This window comes from Dermochelys coriacea, chromosome 1 (genome assembly GCF_009764565.3).
Source record: "Dermochelys coriacea isolate rDerCor1 chromosome 1, rDerCor1.pri.v4, whole genome shotgun sequence".
Classification (NCBI taxonomy): domain Eukaryota; kingdom Metazoa; phylum Chordata; order Testudines; family Dermochelyidae; genus Dermochelys; species Dermochelys coriacea.
The window spans coordinates 158890439-158911028 of NC_050068.2; the positions used below are offsets into that span (position 1 = coordinate 158890439).

Genomic DNA, 20590 nt, shown 5'->3' on the forward strand with positions numbered 1-20590 from the left:
TATCTGTACAAGTGTTTCCAAAGTAGTACAACCACCTTAGGGGGCAGAACAAACAGGTGAAGGGGCAGCATAAAAGCAAGAATGCCGTGTGTTGTCTGACCTGTCCAGGAATGACATATTTTTGACCGAACAGCTTTAAACATTTTAACTGAGAAACAGAACTAAAATTCATTTGCAAATTTAAGACCATTAATTTGGGCTTGAATAGGGACTGGGAGTGGCTGGCTCATTACAGAAGCAGCTTTGCCTCTCCTGGAATTGACACCCCTCCTCATCTATTGTTGGGAGTGGACTACATCCAAGGTGATCGAATTGGCCCTGTCAACACTGGTTCTCTACTTGTGAGGTAACTCCCTTCTCTTCATGTGTCAGTATAATAATGCCTGCATCTGTAACTTTCACTCCATGCCCTGAAGAAGTGAGGTTTTTACCCACTAAAGCTTACGCTCAAATAAATCGGTTAGTCTTTAAGGTGCCACTGGACTCCTTTCTATCTTTTTAAAGGTTTCAGAGTAGCAGCCGTGTTAGTCTGTATTCGCAAAAAGAAAAGGAGTACTTGTGGCACCTTAGAGACTAACAAATTTATTAGAGCATAAGCTTTCGTGAGCTACAGCTCACTTCATCGGATGCATTTGGTGGAAAAAACAGAGGAGAGATTTATATACACACACAGAGAACATGAAACAATGGGTTTATCATACACACTGTAAGGAGAGTGATCACTTAAGATAAGCCATCACCAACAGCAGGGGGGGGAAAGGAGGAAAACCTTTCATGGTGACAAGCAGGTAGGCTAATTCCAGCAGTTAAAATTTTTTTAAATGACTTAACAGCAAGGAGAGATGTCCAGACTTAAAAAAAAAAATTCACACACCTCAGCTAAAAAAACAAAGCACTTAACTCTCTTATTAGTTATAATGTAAAGTCTCATGGGAAAGGGATTGAGAGACTTTTTTTTTCCCCCTTGGTCCATATGAACTGGAACCATAAAGTCACTGAACATTAAATCCCACCAAATGAGGGTAGATCCATTAAACCATGATTTGAGGACTTCAATAGCTCAGACGTAGATGAGGTTTTTCGTAGGAGTGGCTGGGTGAGATTCTGTGGCCTGCGCTGTGCAGGAGGTCGGACTAGATGATCAGAATGGTCCCTTCTGACCTTAGTATCTATGAATCTATGAATCATATCCGCTGATTATACTGCACACCTGAACATAGCCATTATATGGACAACATACCTCCATATCTCAATGTCTGTACTTTGACCCGTTAAACTTTTACCCCCAATCAGGGAGATTGCAGATTATGTATTCCTTATGCCACCCACTCCTAAACTGAATTTCGCACCCCTTGATAAACTGTACCTTATTCCCTGATAACCAGAAATTTCTATGCCTAAACTCTGTACCGTTTTCTTTTTACTTCAACATTATCTTATAAAGTTATTAAATATTTCTGGAAGGTCATTTAAGGCACACTTTTCAAGACCGATAGCACCCACATCTAACAGAGGCCATTTTGGACTCTGATTTAAAAGGGTTTAGCACATGATCTCCAAGTCACGCACCCAATGATCTAGTTGCGAAATTCCTGGAAGGGCAGGGAAGTGAAACGAAAGTCCCGGAGCTGCGGGAGGTGGCAAATAGCATGTTGTAAGGCACTTCACACATACTCATGCAAATGCCAGAATAACGTCTAGAGGAACTAGAAACAAATACATTTCCTGGGGCAGGTAAATTACTGAGCTTTAGAAGGAAGACGGGTAAAAAAGGAGCGCTCCGCCTCCATATCCTCCTCAGCGAGCCCATGAACGATCCTTGTTTGCCCTTTCCAAATGCAAAAGGCGACCTATGAAAAGCAAAGGGCGGAGGAGGTGAGGTGTCAGGAGGGGGGCGTCTGTTCTTTCCCGGGATGAGCGCGCTGTGCGAGCCGCCCGGGGGGAAGCTACACGTGGCTTCTCGCTAGGCGCGGTCACAAGGCAGGAGCCGCCGCTGCGCCCGCCCGGAGAGGGACCCCCGAGCTCCCACTCGCCCGCAGAGGGTTACACCGGCCCCAGGCGGCCGGGATGGGAATCCCCGGCGCAGCGGGGCGGGGCCGAAAGGCAAACACCTGCACAGCCCAGAGAAGGGGGCCACAGCGCCGGGTGCGTTTCCGAAGTCGCACCAAAACCCGCATTTCGCTTCCGCCGTCGGGGCGCCTCAGCAGCCCCCTTTGAACGATCTCGCCTCAAGACCCAGAGCGAGGGCGACGCGTTGCAAACCACCGGCCTTAACGCCCCCCCCCCTCCCTCCCTCCCCGCCAGCAGCCCGGGCGCCCTCGGCGGGAGATGTGGCTGGGGCGGCCCCCGGGGAGCGACGGTCGGGGTTTTACGCCCCGCGGGAGAGCGGAGTGGTGCCCGCCGCCTGGCAGGCTGCAGCCCCTGGACGCCCTGTCTCCCGCCCCCTCCCCGAGCGCCTTGGGGCGCCCGAGCCAGGAAGCCCGCCCGGGCGGCCCAGCGAGCCCCGGCGGCGCCTGGGGAGGGCAGTGACTCCGCGCCGCCACCTGGCCCCCTTCGCCAGCCGCTCCCTCCCCCCGCCCGGCTCCTCCCCGCCCGCCGCCGCCGCCGCTCCGTGACTCTCCCGGCGCGGCTGGCTCGGGGCAGGGGGGGAGCGGCCTGAGCGGGGCAAACTCCACGGCTCGCCCGGCAGCGGCGCCGCTCTGCAGGGGGCAGGGCGCGCCCGGGGCTCGGGAGTCCCGCCCCGCCCCGCCGCGGGTTAGAGCAAGGCGGGAGGCTTCCGCGCCGCGGCAGGCGGTGAGTGGGTTGCGGCGGCTCCGGGGGGGGCTCGTTGACCCCGCCCGCGGCGACTCGCGTGTGTCCTTGGCGGCGGTCTTTGGAAACTCGCTTTCAACTTACTGGCTGGGCCGAAGGCAGCGCCTCGGGTGGCCCCGGCGGCGTTTGCCGACGCCGAGATCCCAGCCCTGCAATCGATCGCACGCCGGCTCCGCTCGGTAGGGGCTGGAGCGAGTTCGTCCCTCGGCGGTGATCGCCGGGGCGGGCAACCGGCGCGGAGCGTACTTGGTGGTGGTTCGGTGTTGCTGAGAGAGAGCCCTTTCCGTATGTAGGGTGTTGGGTGACCGTTCAGGAGCCCTGGCTCCCCTGGGAGTTTGTGGAACAGCAGATGTTGCCTTTCCAAAGGGGTCTTTTGCGGCCCCTTCTAGTCCCCCCCCCCCCATCTGACAGCTGGTGCTTCATAAATAACCCAACCTTCATGCCTGGCAGGTGCCTCAGAAAGAGGCCTCATTAGACGAGGATGGGATGGCTTTTGTTTCTAGGATCATCTAAGCACGAAGGGAATGAGACTGTTGTTACCTGCCTCCTCTTAGCTGTTTGAAATCTGGCAGCTTTAGGCTCATCTTGACGTTCTCGGGGAATACAGACCTGATGTGAATGTAGAACTGGCTGCTAGGAACTCTTGCATTTCGCAACGAACTTGCTACCTGCTGCTGGGGATTCACGTGTCTGCTCTGTGCTTCGGTTTCCCCATTTGGTAAAATGGGGATAATGGATATTTTCCTTATGAGGGTGTTGTGAGGCTTTACTTGGCAAAACACGTTGAGGTCCTTGGATGGAAAGCGTTATGTAGTGCAAAACATTAAATGTGCATCCTGATTACTGTATAAAACAAATGTATACAATGGTAGTGTTTAGTAGATATGGTGTCTTAAAGGCAAAAAAGACACTTCCTTATACTGTAGTCATTTCAGAGGAACATCTAATTTATGAAATTGTGCAAATAGTCTTTACGAATGTGAGTAGCTCATGGGTTTCAGTGGGGCTACTAGCGAGTGTGACTCCAATGAGTAAGGATTGAAGCATTGGGGCCTAAATTGCTTAGACACCCACCACTGTATGCCCTTGCCCCGCACACACATCTCTTGGGTACCACAGTGGTTGTTGAGCATAATACACAACCCTGGATAAATACATTTTTCCATCCTCTGCCCCACAGTAGATAAGAGGAATGGGAAAGCCTGAGTGAATACTGTAGATGGAATAATAGAGTACTTCGATATCCTTGGGAAAAAAAGGCCATTAGTGCTCTACAAACACTAAATTAAATCTCCTAATACCTCCTGAGTAAACATTATCCACCTTTCACAGTTTGTGGGGGAGGGGAACTAAGGCACTGAGAGATTGAGCAATTTGTCCAAGGTCGCACTGAATGGCTGTCAGAGGTGAGAATAGCTCAGAATTCTTTACTAGTCCTGTACTCTTATCATTCAATATCAACATATTTTTATATATTCTTACAAAAGACCCCATTTCTGGGTACACATTTCATGCATTTTCAACTAAATTCATATCAACTCTTCCCATCCCCAAGCTATCTTTTCTCCCCCCCCCCGCCCAATTTAAAAATGGATTCTGGGGGTGAAATTTTTGACCCCTTTGAAGTCAATAGCAGAACTTTCATTGACCTTAATAGGGCCTGGATTCACCTCAGGGTTTTTCAGCAGTAGACCAAAGAGAGATAAGTATAGTCTGACTTAATTCTTTAAATACCCAGTTTTTAATATCTCTTATTTACTAAGTGCTAACAATGTCACTGGCTCTGTAGAAAGCATGAAATAACAGTCCCTCCTTTGCAAGCTTCTAGTCTAAAAGACCCAGAGGAAACACCAGCACAGATTGGGAAACTCAGAGGCGGGATCAACTTTGAATTTTGATTTCAGTGGTTTGTTACTTTAGATGGTATCACAAAAGAAATGATGCTGTAGAGATGAATGAAGATAGGGAATTTGCTATAATTATTGCAGTCATACAAATGTGTGTGGGAACAGTAAGAGGAAAAACGTAATAAATTCAGATTAGGTTGGGCTAAAACAAATAAAAGCTGAGAAATACAAATTAAGGCTTGACTAAAGTAAACAGAGGCTGAGAAATTTAACCTTTAATTTGACACCCAGGAAAGACAAAAGTGTCAGTATAATTTTAAAAACTATTAATATAGTTCAAATATAGTACAGTAGTGCTACCAGGAAATTCCCCACCAACTTTAAATAGCAGGTTGGGTGTTGGCCAAGGTAACTTTTTGGAGGCGCCTACCATCTTTAAGGTCCCAATCCCTCAAGCTGATGCTCGTGGATGAGCCCCTACTCCCATGCAGTAAAGTCAATGGATGACATATAGATGCAGGGGTCTGTACATGAAGAGCAAGTTGCAGGATCAAGGAAATAAATTAGACACTTGTGGTGGCATAACTAATCATAAATAGAGCAGAGCACATTTATTTTGATTTAGTCTATTTTCTGTTCCTATAATATGCACTAGTAAATGAAAATTACTGATCACCTATTTATTGAATGTATTCAAATATTCTTGATTTTTTTTTTCATGCCTCCCATGCTTCCCATTTCTGGATTCCTTGTTTGGACTTGTAGTGGAAGGCCAGTTGAGTCAGGGCTTTGGAGTGGAGCGTGGAGCAGCTCCAAAGCAGTGGAGCTGCAGGTTTTTGCCTGGAGCTGGAGCACAGCTCCAAAGCCATGAATTGAGTTCTGTTGTTTCTGTTCCCTACCAGAATGAGCGCACACGTACTTCTGGCATGAACACTGGCTGATGTGTGTGGTGGGTTGTTGTTTTTGCTTAAATTGGATGTTTAACTAGACTTTGCTGCTACCCTATGGCTCTCTAGTTCCTCCCTGTGGCACTTAGTTGGAGGGGGCAGAGTTCTGGAAACATATATGTGCAATATAAATAGAACCATTTCTGTTTTCTTTAAACCTTATTTTAAGTACCATATGCAGAATAGTTCAGCAGTTTAATCATGTCCCAGAAAATACTCTGGTCTGGAACAATCAAGGAACACAGGAGCATTTACATTTTATCAGTGGGTTGAGTCTTCTGTGCAGATACTAGAGCTGGGTGGGAAATAGTTTTCCTATCCTGAAAAAGTTGTTGAGACTCTGAAATGTTTTGTACTGAATCAGGACAAAGAATTTCAATCTTGAACATTTTTGTGAACACAAAATTTCCCCGCTCCCCAAATTTGGTTTGTGCTTATCAAAATATTTCATAAGGTACCTGTTCCCTACCAAGCACTAGGTGTGTGAGGTAATATCTTTTATCAGACCAACTTCTGTTGGTGAGAGAGAAAAGCTTTTGAGCTTACACAGAGCTCTTTCTCAGGGCTGGGAAATGAATTCAGAGGGTCACAGCTAAATACCAGATGGAACAGATTGTTTAGCATAAGTAGTTAACACATATTTCAAGGGACTATTTAAGATGAAGTGGCCCATTAACAACCTGTCAGTCACAGGGAGGAAAGGAGAGGGGAAAGCTTTTGAGGGGAGGGTTGTTAGTGGGTTTCAGATTGTTGTAATAAGCCATAAATCTGGTGTCCAGTCCATGATTTTTAGTGTCTAGAAAAGTTATGAATTTAACCTTCCAGGCTTGTCTTTTGAAAGTGTTGTGCAGATTTCCTTTTAGAATGAGGACTGATAGGTCAGATATAGATAGATCGCTTTGTGAAAAGTGTTCAGTTGCAGGTGATGTGGTGTTTTTCTCTTGTATAGTTGTGTGTGTGTGTGTGTGTGTGTGTGTGTTTGTTTGTTTGTTTGTTTTGAGAGCATAGTGGTTGTTTTGTTTCACCCACATAGTTGCTATTGTGGCACTTAGTGCACTGGATGAGGTACATAACATGTTGTGATAGGCATGTATCTGACCCTTGGATCTTGAAAGGTGTGGTATAGGAGGGGGTATTATGTCTGCAGGTTTTGCATCTTTCTGGTAGGGTCTGGTGCTGCTTTGAGTTGTGTGTCCTGCTCTGTGAAGAGCTTGCTTCTGATTATGAGCTTGGAGAGGTTGAGGGGATGTTTGAAGGCCTGAAGAGGGGGTTCAGGAAAGATTTATTTCAGAACGCGTTCAGGCACTGTAACAGAAGCATTTGGTAATACTTCCCTGATAAAATGAAATGTCAATATTTGAGGAACATACAGTGCAGGAGCTCAAATGAGCACAGATGATCCAATTAGATCCTTCTTTTAAAAGTAATCAGAATTGGAATATTTCAACAATTGTATTACACTTGTGTGTAAATCATGACATTATTAATTTGACTAATGCAAAATGCTATTGCTTCTTAAGTGGGGATATTGGCCTTGCTCCATGTATCTTGCCCATGCAGTAAGGACTGAAGGATTGGGGGATGTGTGAAAAGATCACACAAAGTGAACCTGTAAAACAATTCCTTTCCTTGTTGTTTTCTCCTTTTCCACTCAGCTAAAATTCTTCAGTAATCTTGTTTACATATACACTGTTGAAAACTTGTTGGGGGTCACAATTGAATGATGGGTTTCAGAGTAGCAGCCGTGTTAGTCTGTATCCGCAAAAAGAACAGGAGTACTTGTGGCACCTTAGAGACCAACGCATTTATTTGAGCATAAGCTTTTGTGGGCTACAGCCCACTTCATCAGATGCATAGAATGGAACATATAGTAAGAAGTTATATATATGTGTGTATGCGCACACACACACACATATATACACAGAGAACATGAAAAGGTGGAGTAAGAGGCTAATTAATTAAGATGAGCTATTATCAGCAGGAGAAAAAAACTTTTGTAGTGATAATCAAGATGGCCCATTTAGACAATTGACAAGAAGGTATGAGGATACTTAACATGGGGAAATAGATTCAATATGTGTAATGACCCAGCCACTCCCAGTCTCTATTCAAACCCAAGTTAATGGTATCTAGTTTGCATATTAATTCAAGCTCAGCAGTTTCTCATTGGAGTCTGTTTTTGAAGCTTTTCTGTTGCAAAATTGCCACCTTTAAATCTGTTACTGAGTGGCCAGAGAGGTTGAAGTGTTTTCCTACTCATTTTTGAATGTTATGATTCCTGATGTCAGATTTGTGTCCATTTATTCTGTTGTGTAGAGACTGTCTGGTTTGGCCAATGTACAATGATGGTAACTGATAAAAGGTGGGGAGGATTTGTGGTACCCATAACAAAAGGGCTATAAAGTATAGCATATCATTTTTTAAAGACAAAACTTTGGAATGGAATTGTGCTATTGCTTGCTGTGTGAATTTGGGCAAGACTCTTTAATTTTTCTATGCTCCAGTTCTCCATCTGCAAAATAGGAATTATATTCTTTCTCCCATGCTTTGTCTGTCTTGTGTATTTAAATTTTAATTTTTTGGGGCAGGGACTCTCATTCATATATAATGTAGTGTCTAGCACAACGGGATCAGGATCTCAGCTGGGTCTATTGGAGTTACTGAATGACAAATAGGGTGGAGGTTTTAATATACTGCAGTGTACCTTTTCTAAGGCCATGTCTAAACTACCAGTTATGTTGGTAAAAACTTATGTTGCCCAAGGGTGTGAATATTCTCCCCCTCCCTCCCCCGGAGCAAGATAAATGACACTGGCATAAATGGCAGTGTGCACAGCAGGAGAGTTTCTCCAGCTGACGTAGCTACCGCCGCTCGTTAACGCTGACAGGAGAGCTCTCTCCCATTTGTATAGAGTAGCTACACAAGAGATCTTACAGCGGTGCTGCTGCATTGGTACAGCTTTGCCACTGTAAGATCTCTAATGTAGACATAGCCTAAGTAACCATTCTTTGGTAACTTGGGAGTTTTTCTATCTGTAATGTAATGTGTTTTTTATTGTGTATTTTGTTTAGCCATGACTATAGATCAGGACCATGATTTTGCATCATTTACTGTTTAGTGTGTTATACTTCCTTCCTTGTCTTTTATCCTTCCTCATCAAAGTGTTTGCTCTGACGTAGCTTGACCTATAAATAACTGGTCTGATTTATTTACTGCTGATTCGTATCTCAGAAACTGGGCAAACAGCTAATAAGATTCAAGTTTCAGGAAACAAGATTGCTAAAAATGTATAGTGAGTACAAAGGTGGAGACATAATGCTGTCATCATGAAGCTGGAGATATCCAGACTAAGGTGAGTGAGTTTGTTTAAATTAGGCTTCTGAAAGTACTAGCATAGTAGTGGTTTCCATACATGTTGTGTTGCTGTCAAAACTAGTGCCGTCTTTCCATTTAGGTTATGTCAACACTACCACTTATGTCGGTATAGTTTGTCGCCGAATGGTGTGAAAAAGCCACCTTCCTGAGCGACACAAGTCACACCGACCTAAGTGCTGGTGTGGACAGCGCTACGTACCAGTGGGAGAGCTTCTCACACCAACATACTCCAGCCTCCATGAGTGGTGGTAGCTATGTCAGCTTAGAGCGGCTACATAAAGAGCTTACAGCTGCGCTGCTGTAAACTCTCTAGTCTAGTGTAGCCATAGCTGATTACAGAGTCTGAGGAAGCTAATGTAATTAATAATAGGACTTTTTGTTTCCAAAGCTCTGTATGACTATAAAGTAATTCAGAACGCTGTGTATAGCTTGTAAGCATTATTGCCATTTTCCAGATGGAGAACTGGAGACAGACAGAAATTATTTACTGTCAAGCTTTGAGGAAGTCATTGGCAGAGTTGAGATTAAAAGTCAGGATTTCTTGACCCCCAATTCCTTCGTCTAGAAACTGTTTACTTGTTTTAGTAATAGAGTAAAGGCTCCTAACTAGTGGGACTTTTGGAGACATTATGTTGTGAGAGGTCTTTCTTACAGTGTGCAATAAGCTTTCAAATACCACACAGTGATTTCAAATGTTTAAAGTAATTGATCACTTTTAGTTTGCTCCTAAATTTAGTAGCTTTTTCATATTTGAACAATGACCAGTCTTTTGTTCTACTTTTAGTTTTAGCTACAGATATATGTTTCAGTCGTGACTGATTAGAACAAACAAATGGGGATTTGATGTCCTCGTTCCTTAAATATTTGTCTCAATTTCAAATGAGGAGACTGGGAGGAAATGGCTGATTTTGTTTACTGTATTTTTTGAGGTGCAAAATTTATTGTAAAACTAAATTAAGATACTGGTAGCTTTGACACTGAGTAGCTTCAGGCTTCCCCTAGGGTGGAATCAGATGGCTAGAATCTTTTTGAGGAATTTTCCCCAATTTCTTAAGAACATTATTGAGGCACTGCATTTTATGTGGTAAACCATTAAAAATGCCATATTAGTAACTGTACCGTAAAAATGCAAATGCAACAGGACTTGAGCTTCCTGTTCTCCGGGTCTGTGATTGGTGGATATTGTCAGTGTCTATGCTGGGTGTTCAGGGCTAAAATTCCACCTTTGTTATTGCACGGTGTTTTGCCAGCTACCTGGGGTAGCAAGTTATAGCAGTGACTAAAGGGATGCTGGGAAGGCTGATGGCTCAGATTTAACATATTCAATATAATAGGGATATGTCTAATGCCCAATTAGTCATGGAAAATTTATCTACTGCTCTAAAATAAGCTTTGCAGCATCCTCTGCCTGGCAATCCTATGATAACAAGCACAATTGCACGTATGTGACATTCTTCTACTCTGGAGGAAGTGCCTGGGGGAGAAACTGTGGGAGGAGGAGGTAAGAGAGGTGCCAGTGAAAATATTTTAAAAAACCGCATGCTTTTAAAATTCTTTCTGGTGACTTCTGATATGTTGGTTATTCAAACATTTTTATATGTGATTCACAATTTTGTTTCTGACAGTTGTGAGGTCATCTGAGTAAAAAGTTCTGAATTGTGTGTCATGATCAACTCTCTGCATAGCCAAGGAACTACCCAATAACAACCTACACTTTCATAGGTTATTTTAATAGTCTCTATTAAACGATCTAGCTGTTTCTAATAGTAAAACAGTTATGAGGCCTTCCCCTCCCTTTTTAATAAGCTATATCTTGTATATGCACAGAAAATAAACCCTGTACTTTTGCATAAGGCTTTTGGAAGGTTTGTGGTTCAGTCATAGCAATTTTATTTACACAAACATTTCTGATTCTTGCTTTGAAATATTCTCTTACTATTTTTATTTACACTATACATGGGCAGGCCTGCAAGCTGACAAAACATCTTTCAAACTGAACAAAACCAGATTTTTAACTGACCATATAGTTGCAATAAATTATGATATTTGATCTATAGCTTTAATGGAAATTTTAATAGGCAGAAAACTATAAATGTGCCCAATATGCCGGTAAAACCCTCTTTGGACAGCCCAAGCTAAGGAATGTCTAGTATTTTACCTTGGATGGCTGGTCCTTAAGATAAACCTAGAGTGCTTCAGGAAGTGTTGCTGGTGGTCTCCCAAAGGGCTTCATTCTTTCCTGTATACCCGTTATCAGCTAATGGTGCAGCATTTTGAGGTCATCAGATATTCCAGGGCACTGTTCCTGAGTGTGGGTGTACGGCAGAGGAAAAGAGTTCTAAGAGGGCACCTGGTAAGGTGACCACTCCAACTTCCATAAAGTCAGTGGGAGTTTTTCTGTTAACTTCAATGATTATTGGAGTACTTGTGGCACCTTAGAGACTAACACATTTATTTGAGCATAAGCTTTCGTGGGCTACAGCGCACTTCATTGGATGCATAGAATGGAACATATAATAAAAGGTGTGAGAGTGAGTGAGTGAACACACAGAACATGAAAAGGTGGAGTAAGAGGCTAATTAATTAAGATGAGCTATTATCAGCAGGAGAAAAAAAGGCCCATTTAGACAGTTGACAAGAGGGTGTGAGGATACTTAACATGGAGAAATAGATTCAATATGTGTAATGACCCAGCCACTCCCAGTCTCTATTCAAACCCAAGTTAATGGTATCTAGTTTGCGTATTAATTCAAGCTCAGCAGTTTCTCGCTGGAGTCTGTTTTTGAAGCTTTTCTATTGCAAAATTGCCACCTTTACATCTGTTACTGAGTGGCCAGAGAGGTTGAAGTGTTTTCCTACCAGTTTTTGAATGTTATGATTCCTGATGTCAGATTTGTCCATTTACTCTTTTGCGTTGAGACGGTCCAGTTTGGCCAATGTACATGGCAGAGGGGCATTGTTGGCACATGATGGTATATATCACATTGGTAGATGTGCAGGTGAACGAGCCCCTGATGGTGTGGCTAATGTGATTAAGTCCTATGATGGTGTCACTTGAATAGATATGTGGACAGAGTTGGCATTGGGCTTTGTTGCAAGGATAAGCTCCTGGGTTAGTGTTTTTGTTGTGTGGTGTGTGGTTGCTGGAGAGTATTTGCTTCAGGTCTGTAAGCAAGGACTGGTCTGTCTCCCAAGATCTGTGAGAATGAGGGATCATTTTTCAGGATAGGTTGTAGATGATGCGCTGGAGAGGTTTTAGTTGGGGGCTGAAGGTGACAGCTAGTGGTGGTCTGTTTATTTTCTTTGTTTGGCCTGTCCTATAGTAGCTAACACAAACTGTATTGGTAATTCTGGTGCAAAAGCCAGTGACTGACGAGGAACTATAACTTCATCCCTTTCTGCAAACACAGGAGGAAATAGTTGGTGAAATAACACAGGATAAAGTGGGTATGAGAAACTTACTTTAAAAATTCCTAGCAGTATCTTACGCTATGGAGAGTAAAAATGCCTGATGTTTTTTGTAGTGGCAGCATTTGGCCTGGTCTACCTTACGAATTTGGGTTGACATAGTTGCAGCACTTGGGGTGTTAAAAATCCACACCCTGAGCACTATGCTGACCTAATTCTTGCTGTAGGTGTAGCTAAGCTGACAGAAGAATGCTTCTGTTGGCCTAGCTACCATTGCTTAGGGAGGTGAAGTTCCTACTGTGTTGGAAAAACATCTTCTATTGCTGTAGTCTATGTTTATACTACCAGGTTACAATGGCATAGCTATACTGCTGTAGTGCAAACATGGCCTAAGGCCTGGTCTATACCGAAAACCTAAGTTGACCTAGCTATGTTGCTCAGGGCCATGAAAAATTCACTCCCTCGAGAGATGTAGTTAGGCCAAACTAAGCCTCAGTTTAAATGCCATTGGATTGATGGAAGAATTCTTCTATCGATCTAGCTTAGCTAACACCTCTTGGGGGTGGATTAACTACAGCACTGGAAATCTCCCCTCCACCCCCCCTTCTGTTGCTATAGCAATTGTTTACGCTATGGTGCTAGGGCAGCAGAGCTGCAGCTTCATAGCTGTGCCGCTGTACCATCTGTAGTGTAGATGTAGCCTAAGTCTTTTATTTAAGATGCTGACAAAGCGGCGGGTATTTCTGAGGTTGCGTTGATTACCATTCTGTTTTCATATCACCTTTTCCAGAGAATAGAAAAACCTCTTCTGCAAAGTGTTACTCAACCACTGAGGTGGGCGGAACTGCATGCCACCATTATATGCTGTGAACATCTGAGTAAGAATGGATGAGACATAAAACGGAGGTACTGACGACGTGTGTTCACTGGATTCGTTGCCTTTCCTGTAAGTAAGAGTAAATGGTGTTAACTCCAATATCCTGCCCAAATAAGACTAATACCATTCTGCTGACCTAAATTTCTCCTGTAGCTTTGACCGGTTCTGTTCCCGCCCCCGACCCCCCCGCTTTCCTTTTCTAAATTGCTGTGGAGTATTGGGATGTTCTAACTGTTTAAGCCACTGGTGCAATCTGCCAAAGAGGTAGCTGCAATTTAGCCCTATTCTCCCCATTACTAATCTTCCTATACTACGGTTCCCTATGCCAGGGCTCTGTGCAATCCCATCCTTTCTTCTCCTCCCCATTCATGGCTCCAGCCTAAGCCTGAACATCTATACTGCAATTTTATAGCCCTGTGAGCCTAACACAGGCCTGCTGCTGGTGTTTGAGTGCAGTGTACACTGAAGCAAAAATTTGCACCTCTCTTAGGGGTGAGACAAAGCCTGGGAGTATCAGTACTCTTATTTTGAGAGCGAGCATGGCGCTCAGTTAACCTTCTTGGGCTGTGGGGCACTTATGCAGCTGGCTGTCACTTGCTGCTGTACAATCGTAAAGGCTGCATCAGTGTGTTGAGTTTTATAAAAGCGTGTTTGTTTGCATGTAGCTTGAATGTAAAGATGAACTTTGAGCTGAAACTTGCACAGGAACATTCCTTTCTGGCTCTCCTTCAGTGCACCCAACAGGAGTTCATGTTTAATGTGTGGCTGCTTAATAGAGAGCAAACTTCTTCCCTTTTCTTTTCTGGATGTGTGTGGTGGTCTAACTGAACTTGAAATTTTCCATGCCATTTTATTCTTAGTCCATAATGTAGCCTACAGCCAGTGTTAATTTTGTAGTGTAGGAGAGGAGGATGGCTTTTTTAGTTTTCTCTTGTTGATCAACCATCGCTGCCTACCCTTCTCAACAATATTATTACATATTTAAGAACTAGAGCCTAACAGGAAAACTCGGGTATTAAATCTGTAATGCTGCTAGGTTTATTTCATGCTGTTATATTTAGTTAATGTTAGAGGGTTGAGAAACTAATTCTCTTTAATTTAGGCAATATATTTCTAGTTATAAGTGGATGAGTTAAGAGTGAAATGACAGTCATAACTAAGAACATCACTGTGCTTGTTGGTTTGCATCTTAACTAGAGATGGTTGAAAAATGGTATTTCTGTCCTGCAGGAGATCGAGACTTTGAAATTCCCAAACTGTGACAAAAAGTTAATCTCTGATTTCTTCCCCCCACCCCCAACAAATGGAATATTCTGAAAAATTTAGTTTTAACCTTTATTGTTTTGAGAAGATCAAAACATTCTTATAAATTATATACATATTTCAGTAATTTCCCAGTATGAATTTTGAAATCGTATGTTCCTGCAGAACGTTTTGATTCAGTTTGGAAATGGCATTTTCCGACTGAAAACTGCTGTCACAACTTTTTCAGCCCGCTCTAATTGTAATGCTATGAATGCATGTGTTTTTATATGTTTACAGGTTATCCCAAGTTTTTCAAACACTTGAGCTGTCTCAGCACTGTTGACAAAGCTGAGATGGCTGTAAACTCAGTAAGTAGTTAAATATTCAGTTTTGTTTTCTGTGGGTAGCAGCCTATTGAGTAACGAATTAATAGTCAGGTCCATTAAAAGTGGACATAGGTATACATGACTTTATTTTTTTTTTTAAGAAGTTTCTTGATTTTAGTTTCCTAATCTATAAAATGGGGAAAATGCTTGCCTGTATCACAGGGTATTGTGGGGATGAATGAACTAATGCTTCAAGTCTCTGATATCACAGTGGTGGATGTAGTTTATGAATCTAGCACTCTGCCATCCAGTAATTTGTTCTATAGCGTATTTGGTAGAAGTAATGAAGTCTTATCAGATCTCACTGCAACGCTCCGCTAATTAGTATTGAAGCGACGCTGTCAACTGGAAAATCAAATTTATCACTGAAAAATTTGCACCGAACATAGTAACTACCCCCTAAATTATTACAGCTGAAATAAGTTATCAGAAAAAAATATATGCAATTTTTCCTGTTTGTTTGTTTTTTTTTTTTTTTTTTTTTCACTTTTTTTTTTCAATAAAAGAGAAACTAACTGTGTAAAAGAGACTCTTAGGGAAGCAACATTTTTTTTTCTCTTTCTAAATAAATTTAAAATCTAAATTTAAAACATATTTAAGAGGGTGATGTGACCTATTGGAAAGTAGTTTTGGTGTGGGTTTTTTAAATTAATCCCTCAGTTGAATGTGTCTCTAAGTCTCACTCCACTTCTCGGGAGACTTTGTATAGTGTGTGTGTGTGTGATGAATTTCTGAATGAGTGCAATGAGAATTAGTGGGCTTTTACTGTATTTGCATAAGTGACACTTAATGTTTTTTAGAAATGATTATATTGTTCTAACTTTGCAATATTAATGTTTTTTCTCACCTTCACCTCAATTTTGCTATTTAGGGGCTGCCACCTTACTATGAAAATCATGGTTATCAGCCAGAAAACGTCTATATTTCCAGACAGCCTGTGGATGCTAACGTGTATCCACCATATTATCCTCCGTCAATGCCACATTATGTCCCAAGAGTTCCTGCTCATCAGTCAGCTCCCCCAGTAGTACAGCCAAAGCCTCCGTCAGCAAAACTGTGCACATCAAGTAAGATTTGTCTGGATTTCTTTTTATGTAGGCCGATCGAAATGTGTTTCCTTTCAAGCTCTTATGTTGAGGGACTATCCCAGGAGAACCTCTTTGTCCCTCAGGATGCTAGATAGTCGAACAAGTCAATTACTATTTTTTGTAAAAGGTGTGAGGAGTTGGGTGGTTCTTTGAAGTGATAATGAGATGGAGAGACTCTAACATCTGAATTGCAGATTCATGCCTGCTTACTAGTGATTGATTACTAGAAGCTGTCCATCTAAGGGCATGTCTTCACTAGCAACATTAAAGCGCTGGTCATGGCAGCGCTTTAACGTGGCTGTGAAGTCATGGCATAGCACTGGGAGAGAGCTCTCCCAGCACTATAAAAAAAACCCATCTCCACTAGGGGAATAGCTCCCAGCGCTGGAGCACTGTCTACACTGCCCCTTTACAGCGCTGCAACTTGCAGCGCTCAGAGGTGTGTGTTTTCATACCCCTGAGCGAGAAAGTTGCAGCGCTGTAAAGTGCTAGTGAAGACAAGCCCTAATTTACTTGCAGGAAGATAGGGATGGAGGTTAGCCTAGTAAAGTAATTTGTTTGCAAACCTAACTCTTCTTTTTCTCCCTTTTAATTGCAGAAGTTAAGAAAACTCTGTGCATCGTTTTATCCGTTGCAATAATACTTTCGGTTTCCATAATTGCAGCTATTCTTATCTGGTATTTTGGTAAGGATGTGTTTGTGTTGATAGAAATCTTTTATTCAAAGCTAAAATGTCTTGAGATTTTTCCATTTCCCAACATAAGTGTGTCATCTTCCAGAGGGTGGTAAATTAGAGCAGTAAACTCTTGTTATCTATCTCTTTTTATGAATGCAACTTATTTTATTATCTAAAAGCTTCATTATTTGCCATAACCAGTATCACTGTTGCTGTTGTCCTTTCTTTTAACTTCAAATATATTTACATTTGATAAGTGTCCTTGACTCAGTAGCAACCTCTTATTCATCTGAATTCTCTGAGATCCCACAAACTGTTTAGCAACAGTTGGTCTAGGACAAGCTTTTGTACAACTATTTTAGTAATGTGATATCTAGGTATAGCTGTGCCTCAGTGGGTCACAACTAAGGATGCCAAATTCAGGATGAACTGTGGAAAATTACAGCAACAAGATGAAGTTTAGAGTCACATGGGCAAGTCGCATGTCCATGCATTTCGACTAGTCACATCAGGAAATTCCATTAAGTGTAAGTCTCCCATGGTCCATTTGTCAGTTAAATGTTCTTTTGATGGTCCACTCAATTTGAATAGTCCTTCCAGGATGTGCTGGCTAGCTACCTTGTGGCATTACCCCAGGAGCAAACATTTGAAATCCAGATATAGAGCCAATACTCAATAGCTTCAAATACAAAAATGATACATGCATACAAATAGCAGAATTATAGTCAGCGAGTCATAACCTTTCCACAGACACCTCGCTTGACAACCTTGTACAAGATTTGTTGCAAATGTATGACAGTGGTTACAACAATGATCTATATGGTCATATTTTAATCGGATAACGTCACACTAGGATTAAGAGTGCAGTTTACCCCAGAGCAAAGGGCGTTTATAAGGTCTAAGTGACACTGGGCTTTGCGTGAGCCCTTGGGTGAATTTAACCTAAGAGACTACTGATATGCACAAGGGCGGCCCATCCATATAGGTGAACAAGGCGGTTGCCTAGGGTGCCAAGTTAAATGGGGCACCAAATTTGAGGGAAAAAAATCAATTTAAAAAAAAAAAAAAGATGAAGGGGGAAAAAATACAAATAATAATAAGGATGTCATTATTTCAATTCCTGTGCATACGAGGGAAAAATTGATAAACAAAAAAAAAAAACAAAAAAAAAAAATTTTTTTTAATTCATTTCTCTACATTTCTGAGAATTTATTAATGTCAAATCTTTGTTTACTGCAAAAATAATAATATTTTAGCGAATATATATATATATAATATTTTCATTTTGCGACGTAGGTCAAGATGACCTACTCCACAATTTTGATAAGCAATAATTCAGCCACAATGAAACACATCCACCAGCACAAGAGCTGCAATGCAAGTGACACCTAACTCAAATATACATCAAGGTCGCATAGCCGGAGATTTATGTAGAGTGGAGATATCATCAATTGATACATGTCAAACGATCATTATAACACATGTCGCAGGTAGATGGTTAAGAATTGAGTGAATACTGTGGAAAATTGTGTTTCTTGGTGCCAAAGAAATGTCTTTCAGGATTATAAATCCAAAATGTGAGCATCTTTAAGCGTTATTAAACCTTTAGCGTTATTATCGGGCTGTATAATTATGAACTTTTTATTTGTTATATACTGGCTCATGTAATAAATAAGTCCATAAAAGAAAAGTACAGCGCTAATGCTTAATAGACTCTGAAAGTGATGACGTCACTCCAAGTGAGTAACCGGTGAGGAAGGGGATTAGTTTCCAAACAACCAATGTCATGTTATAATGTCAAAAAAGATCATTTTGTTTCCATGTAAATGCTGTAACTAACTGTTTTAATAGGGAGTGAGTGTGTGTTACTAATCATTGGACCTTGCAGCAATCCCAACATGTCTTTTCACTGTTTAAATGTAGTTTAAATCACCAGCCATGTGGTGGGTCAGCCATCCTTAATGCTATAATGCTTGCAATCAGAAGCACAATTAGTACATAACAATATTCAAATGCCCCATGGCGGAAAGAGGAAAAAGAAAACCTTCAGGAGCTAGTATCATAAATGAAAGGCTGAGAAGGAAAAGGACCAAGCAAAACAGCAGGGATCTTCCCTGAAATACCTTCTCTTTAATCCAAATAAAGATGGAAGCAGTTCACAGCGTCCAGATGAAGGAATTTTACTCAGAGAGGAGGATAGCTCATATCCGCATGGAAGCAGTTTGGAAACTCAAGCTGATGGAAACTTACTTTTAGATGAAGGCAGCTCACAGCATCAGACTGATATGGAAGTGGAGAAAATGTATTCACCTTCAGAGAGACATGCAGAAATTGAAGTAAATGAAGTAGAAGGAAGAAAGGATGAGGAACAAACAAGTTACAGGTTTCAGAGTAGCAGCCGTGTTAGTCTGTATTCGCAAAAAGAAAAGGAGTACTTGTGGCACCTTAGAGACTAACAAATTTATTAGATAAGCTTTCGTGAGCTACAGCTCACTTCATCGGATGCATTTGGTGGAAAAAACAGAGGAGAGATTTATATACACACACACACAGAGAACATGAAACAATGGGTTTATCATACACACTGTAAGGAGAGTGATCACTTAAGATAAGCCATCACCAACAGCAGGGGGGGAAAGGAGGAAAACCTTTCATGGTGACAAGCAGGTAGGCTAATTCCAGCAGTTAACAAGAATATCAGAGGAACAGTGGGGGGTGGGGTGGGAGGGAGAAATACCATGGGGAAATAGTTTTACTTTGTGTAATGACTCATCCATTCCCAGTCTCTATTCAAGCCTAAATTAATTGTATCCAGTTTGCAAATTAATTCCAATTCAGCAGTCTCTCATTGGAGTCTGTTTTTGAAGCTTTTCTGTTGAAGTATAGCCACTCTTAGGTCTGTGATCAAGTGACCAGAGAGATTGAAGTGTTCTCCAACTGGTTTTTGAATGTTATAATTCTTGACGTCTGATTTGTGTCCATTCATTCTTTTACGTAGAGACTGTCCAGTTTGGCCAATGTACATGGCAGAGGGGCATTGCTGGCACATATCACATTGGTAGATGCGCAGGTGAACAAGCCTGATAGTGTGGCTGATGTGATTAGGCCCTATGATGGTATCCCCTGAATAGATATGTGGACAGAGTTGGCAACGGGCTTGTTGCAAGGATAGGTTCCTGGGTTAGTGGTTCTGTTGTGTGGTGTGTGGTTGCTGGTGAGTATTTGCTTCAGATTGGGGGGCTGTCTGTAAGCAAGGACTGGTCTGTCTCCCAAGATCTGAGAGAGCGATGGCTCGTCCTTCAGGATAGGTTGTAGATCCTTGATGATGCGTTGGAGAGGTTTTAGTTGGGGGCTGAAGGTGATGGCTAGTGGCGTTCTGTTGTTTTCTTTGTTGGGCCTGTCCTGTAGTAGGTGACTTCTGGGTACTCTTCTGGCTCTGTCAATCTGTTTCTTCACTTCAGCAGGTGGGTATTGTAGTTGTAGGAATGCATGATAGAGATCTTGTAGGTGTTTGTCTCTGTCTGAGGGGTTGGAGCAAATGCGGTTATATCGTAGCGCTTGGCTGTAGACAATGGATCGAGTGGTATGATCTGGATGAAAGCTAGAGGCATGTAGGTAGGAATAGCGGTCAGTAGGTTTCCGATATAGGGTGGTGTTTATGTGACCATCGCTTATTAGCACCGTAGTGTCCAGGAAGTGGATCTCTTGTGTGGACTGGTCCAGGCTGAGGTTGATGGTGGGATGGAAATTGTTGAAATCATGGTGGAATTCCTCAAGAGCTTCTTTTCCATGGGTCCAGATGATGAAGATGTCATCAATGTAGCGCAAGTAGAGTAGGGGCATTAGGGGACGAGAGCTGAGGAAGCGTTGTTCTAAGTCAGCCATAAAAATGTTGGCATACTGTGGGGCCATGCGGGTACCCATCGCAGT

The 20590-nt window shown here is 42.3% G+C and overlaps 1 protein-coding gene across 1 annotated transcript in view; it reads left to right on the plus strand.

The window, feature by feature from the left end:
- Positions 1-2000: 2000 nt before the first annotated feature.
- The window catches only part of TMPRSS2 (transmembrane serine protease 2), a 48407-nt gene continuing 29817 nt past the window's right edge, over positions 2001-20590 (plus strand). Inside the window, 5 exon segments of the mRNA XM_043507089.1 lie at positions 2001-2145; positions 13179-13334; positions 14808-14878; positions 15768-15963; positions 16583-16669. Coding sequence (XP_043363024.1) covers positions 13277-13334; positions 14808-14878; positions 15768-15963; positions 16583-16669 — 412 coding nt within the window. The 5' untranslated portion in view covers positions 2001-2145; positions 13179-13276.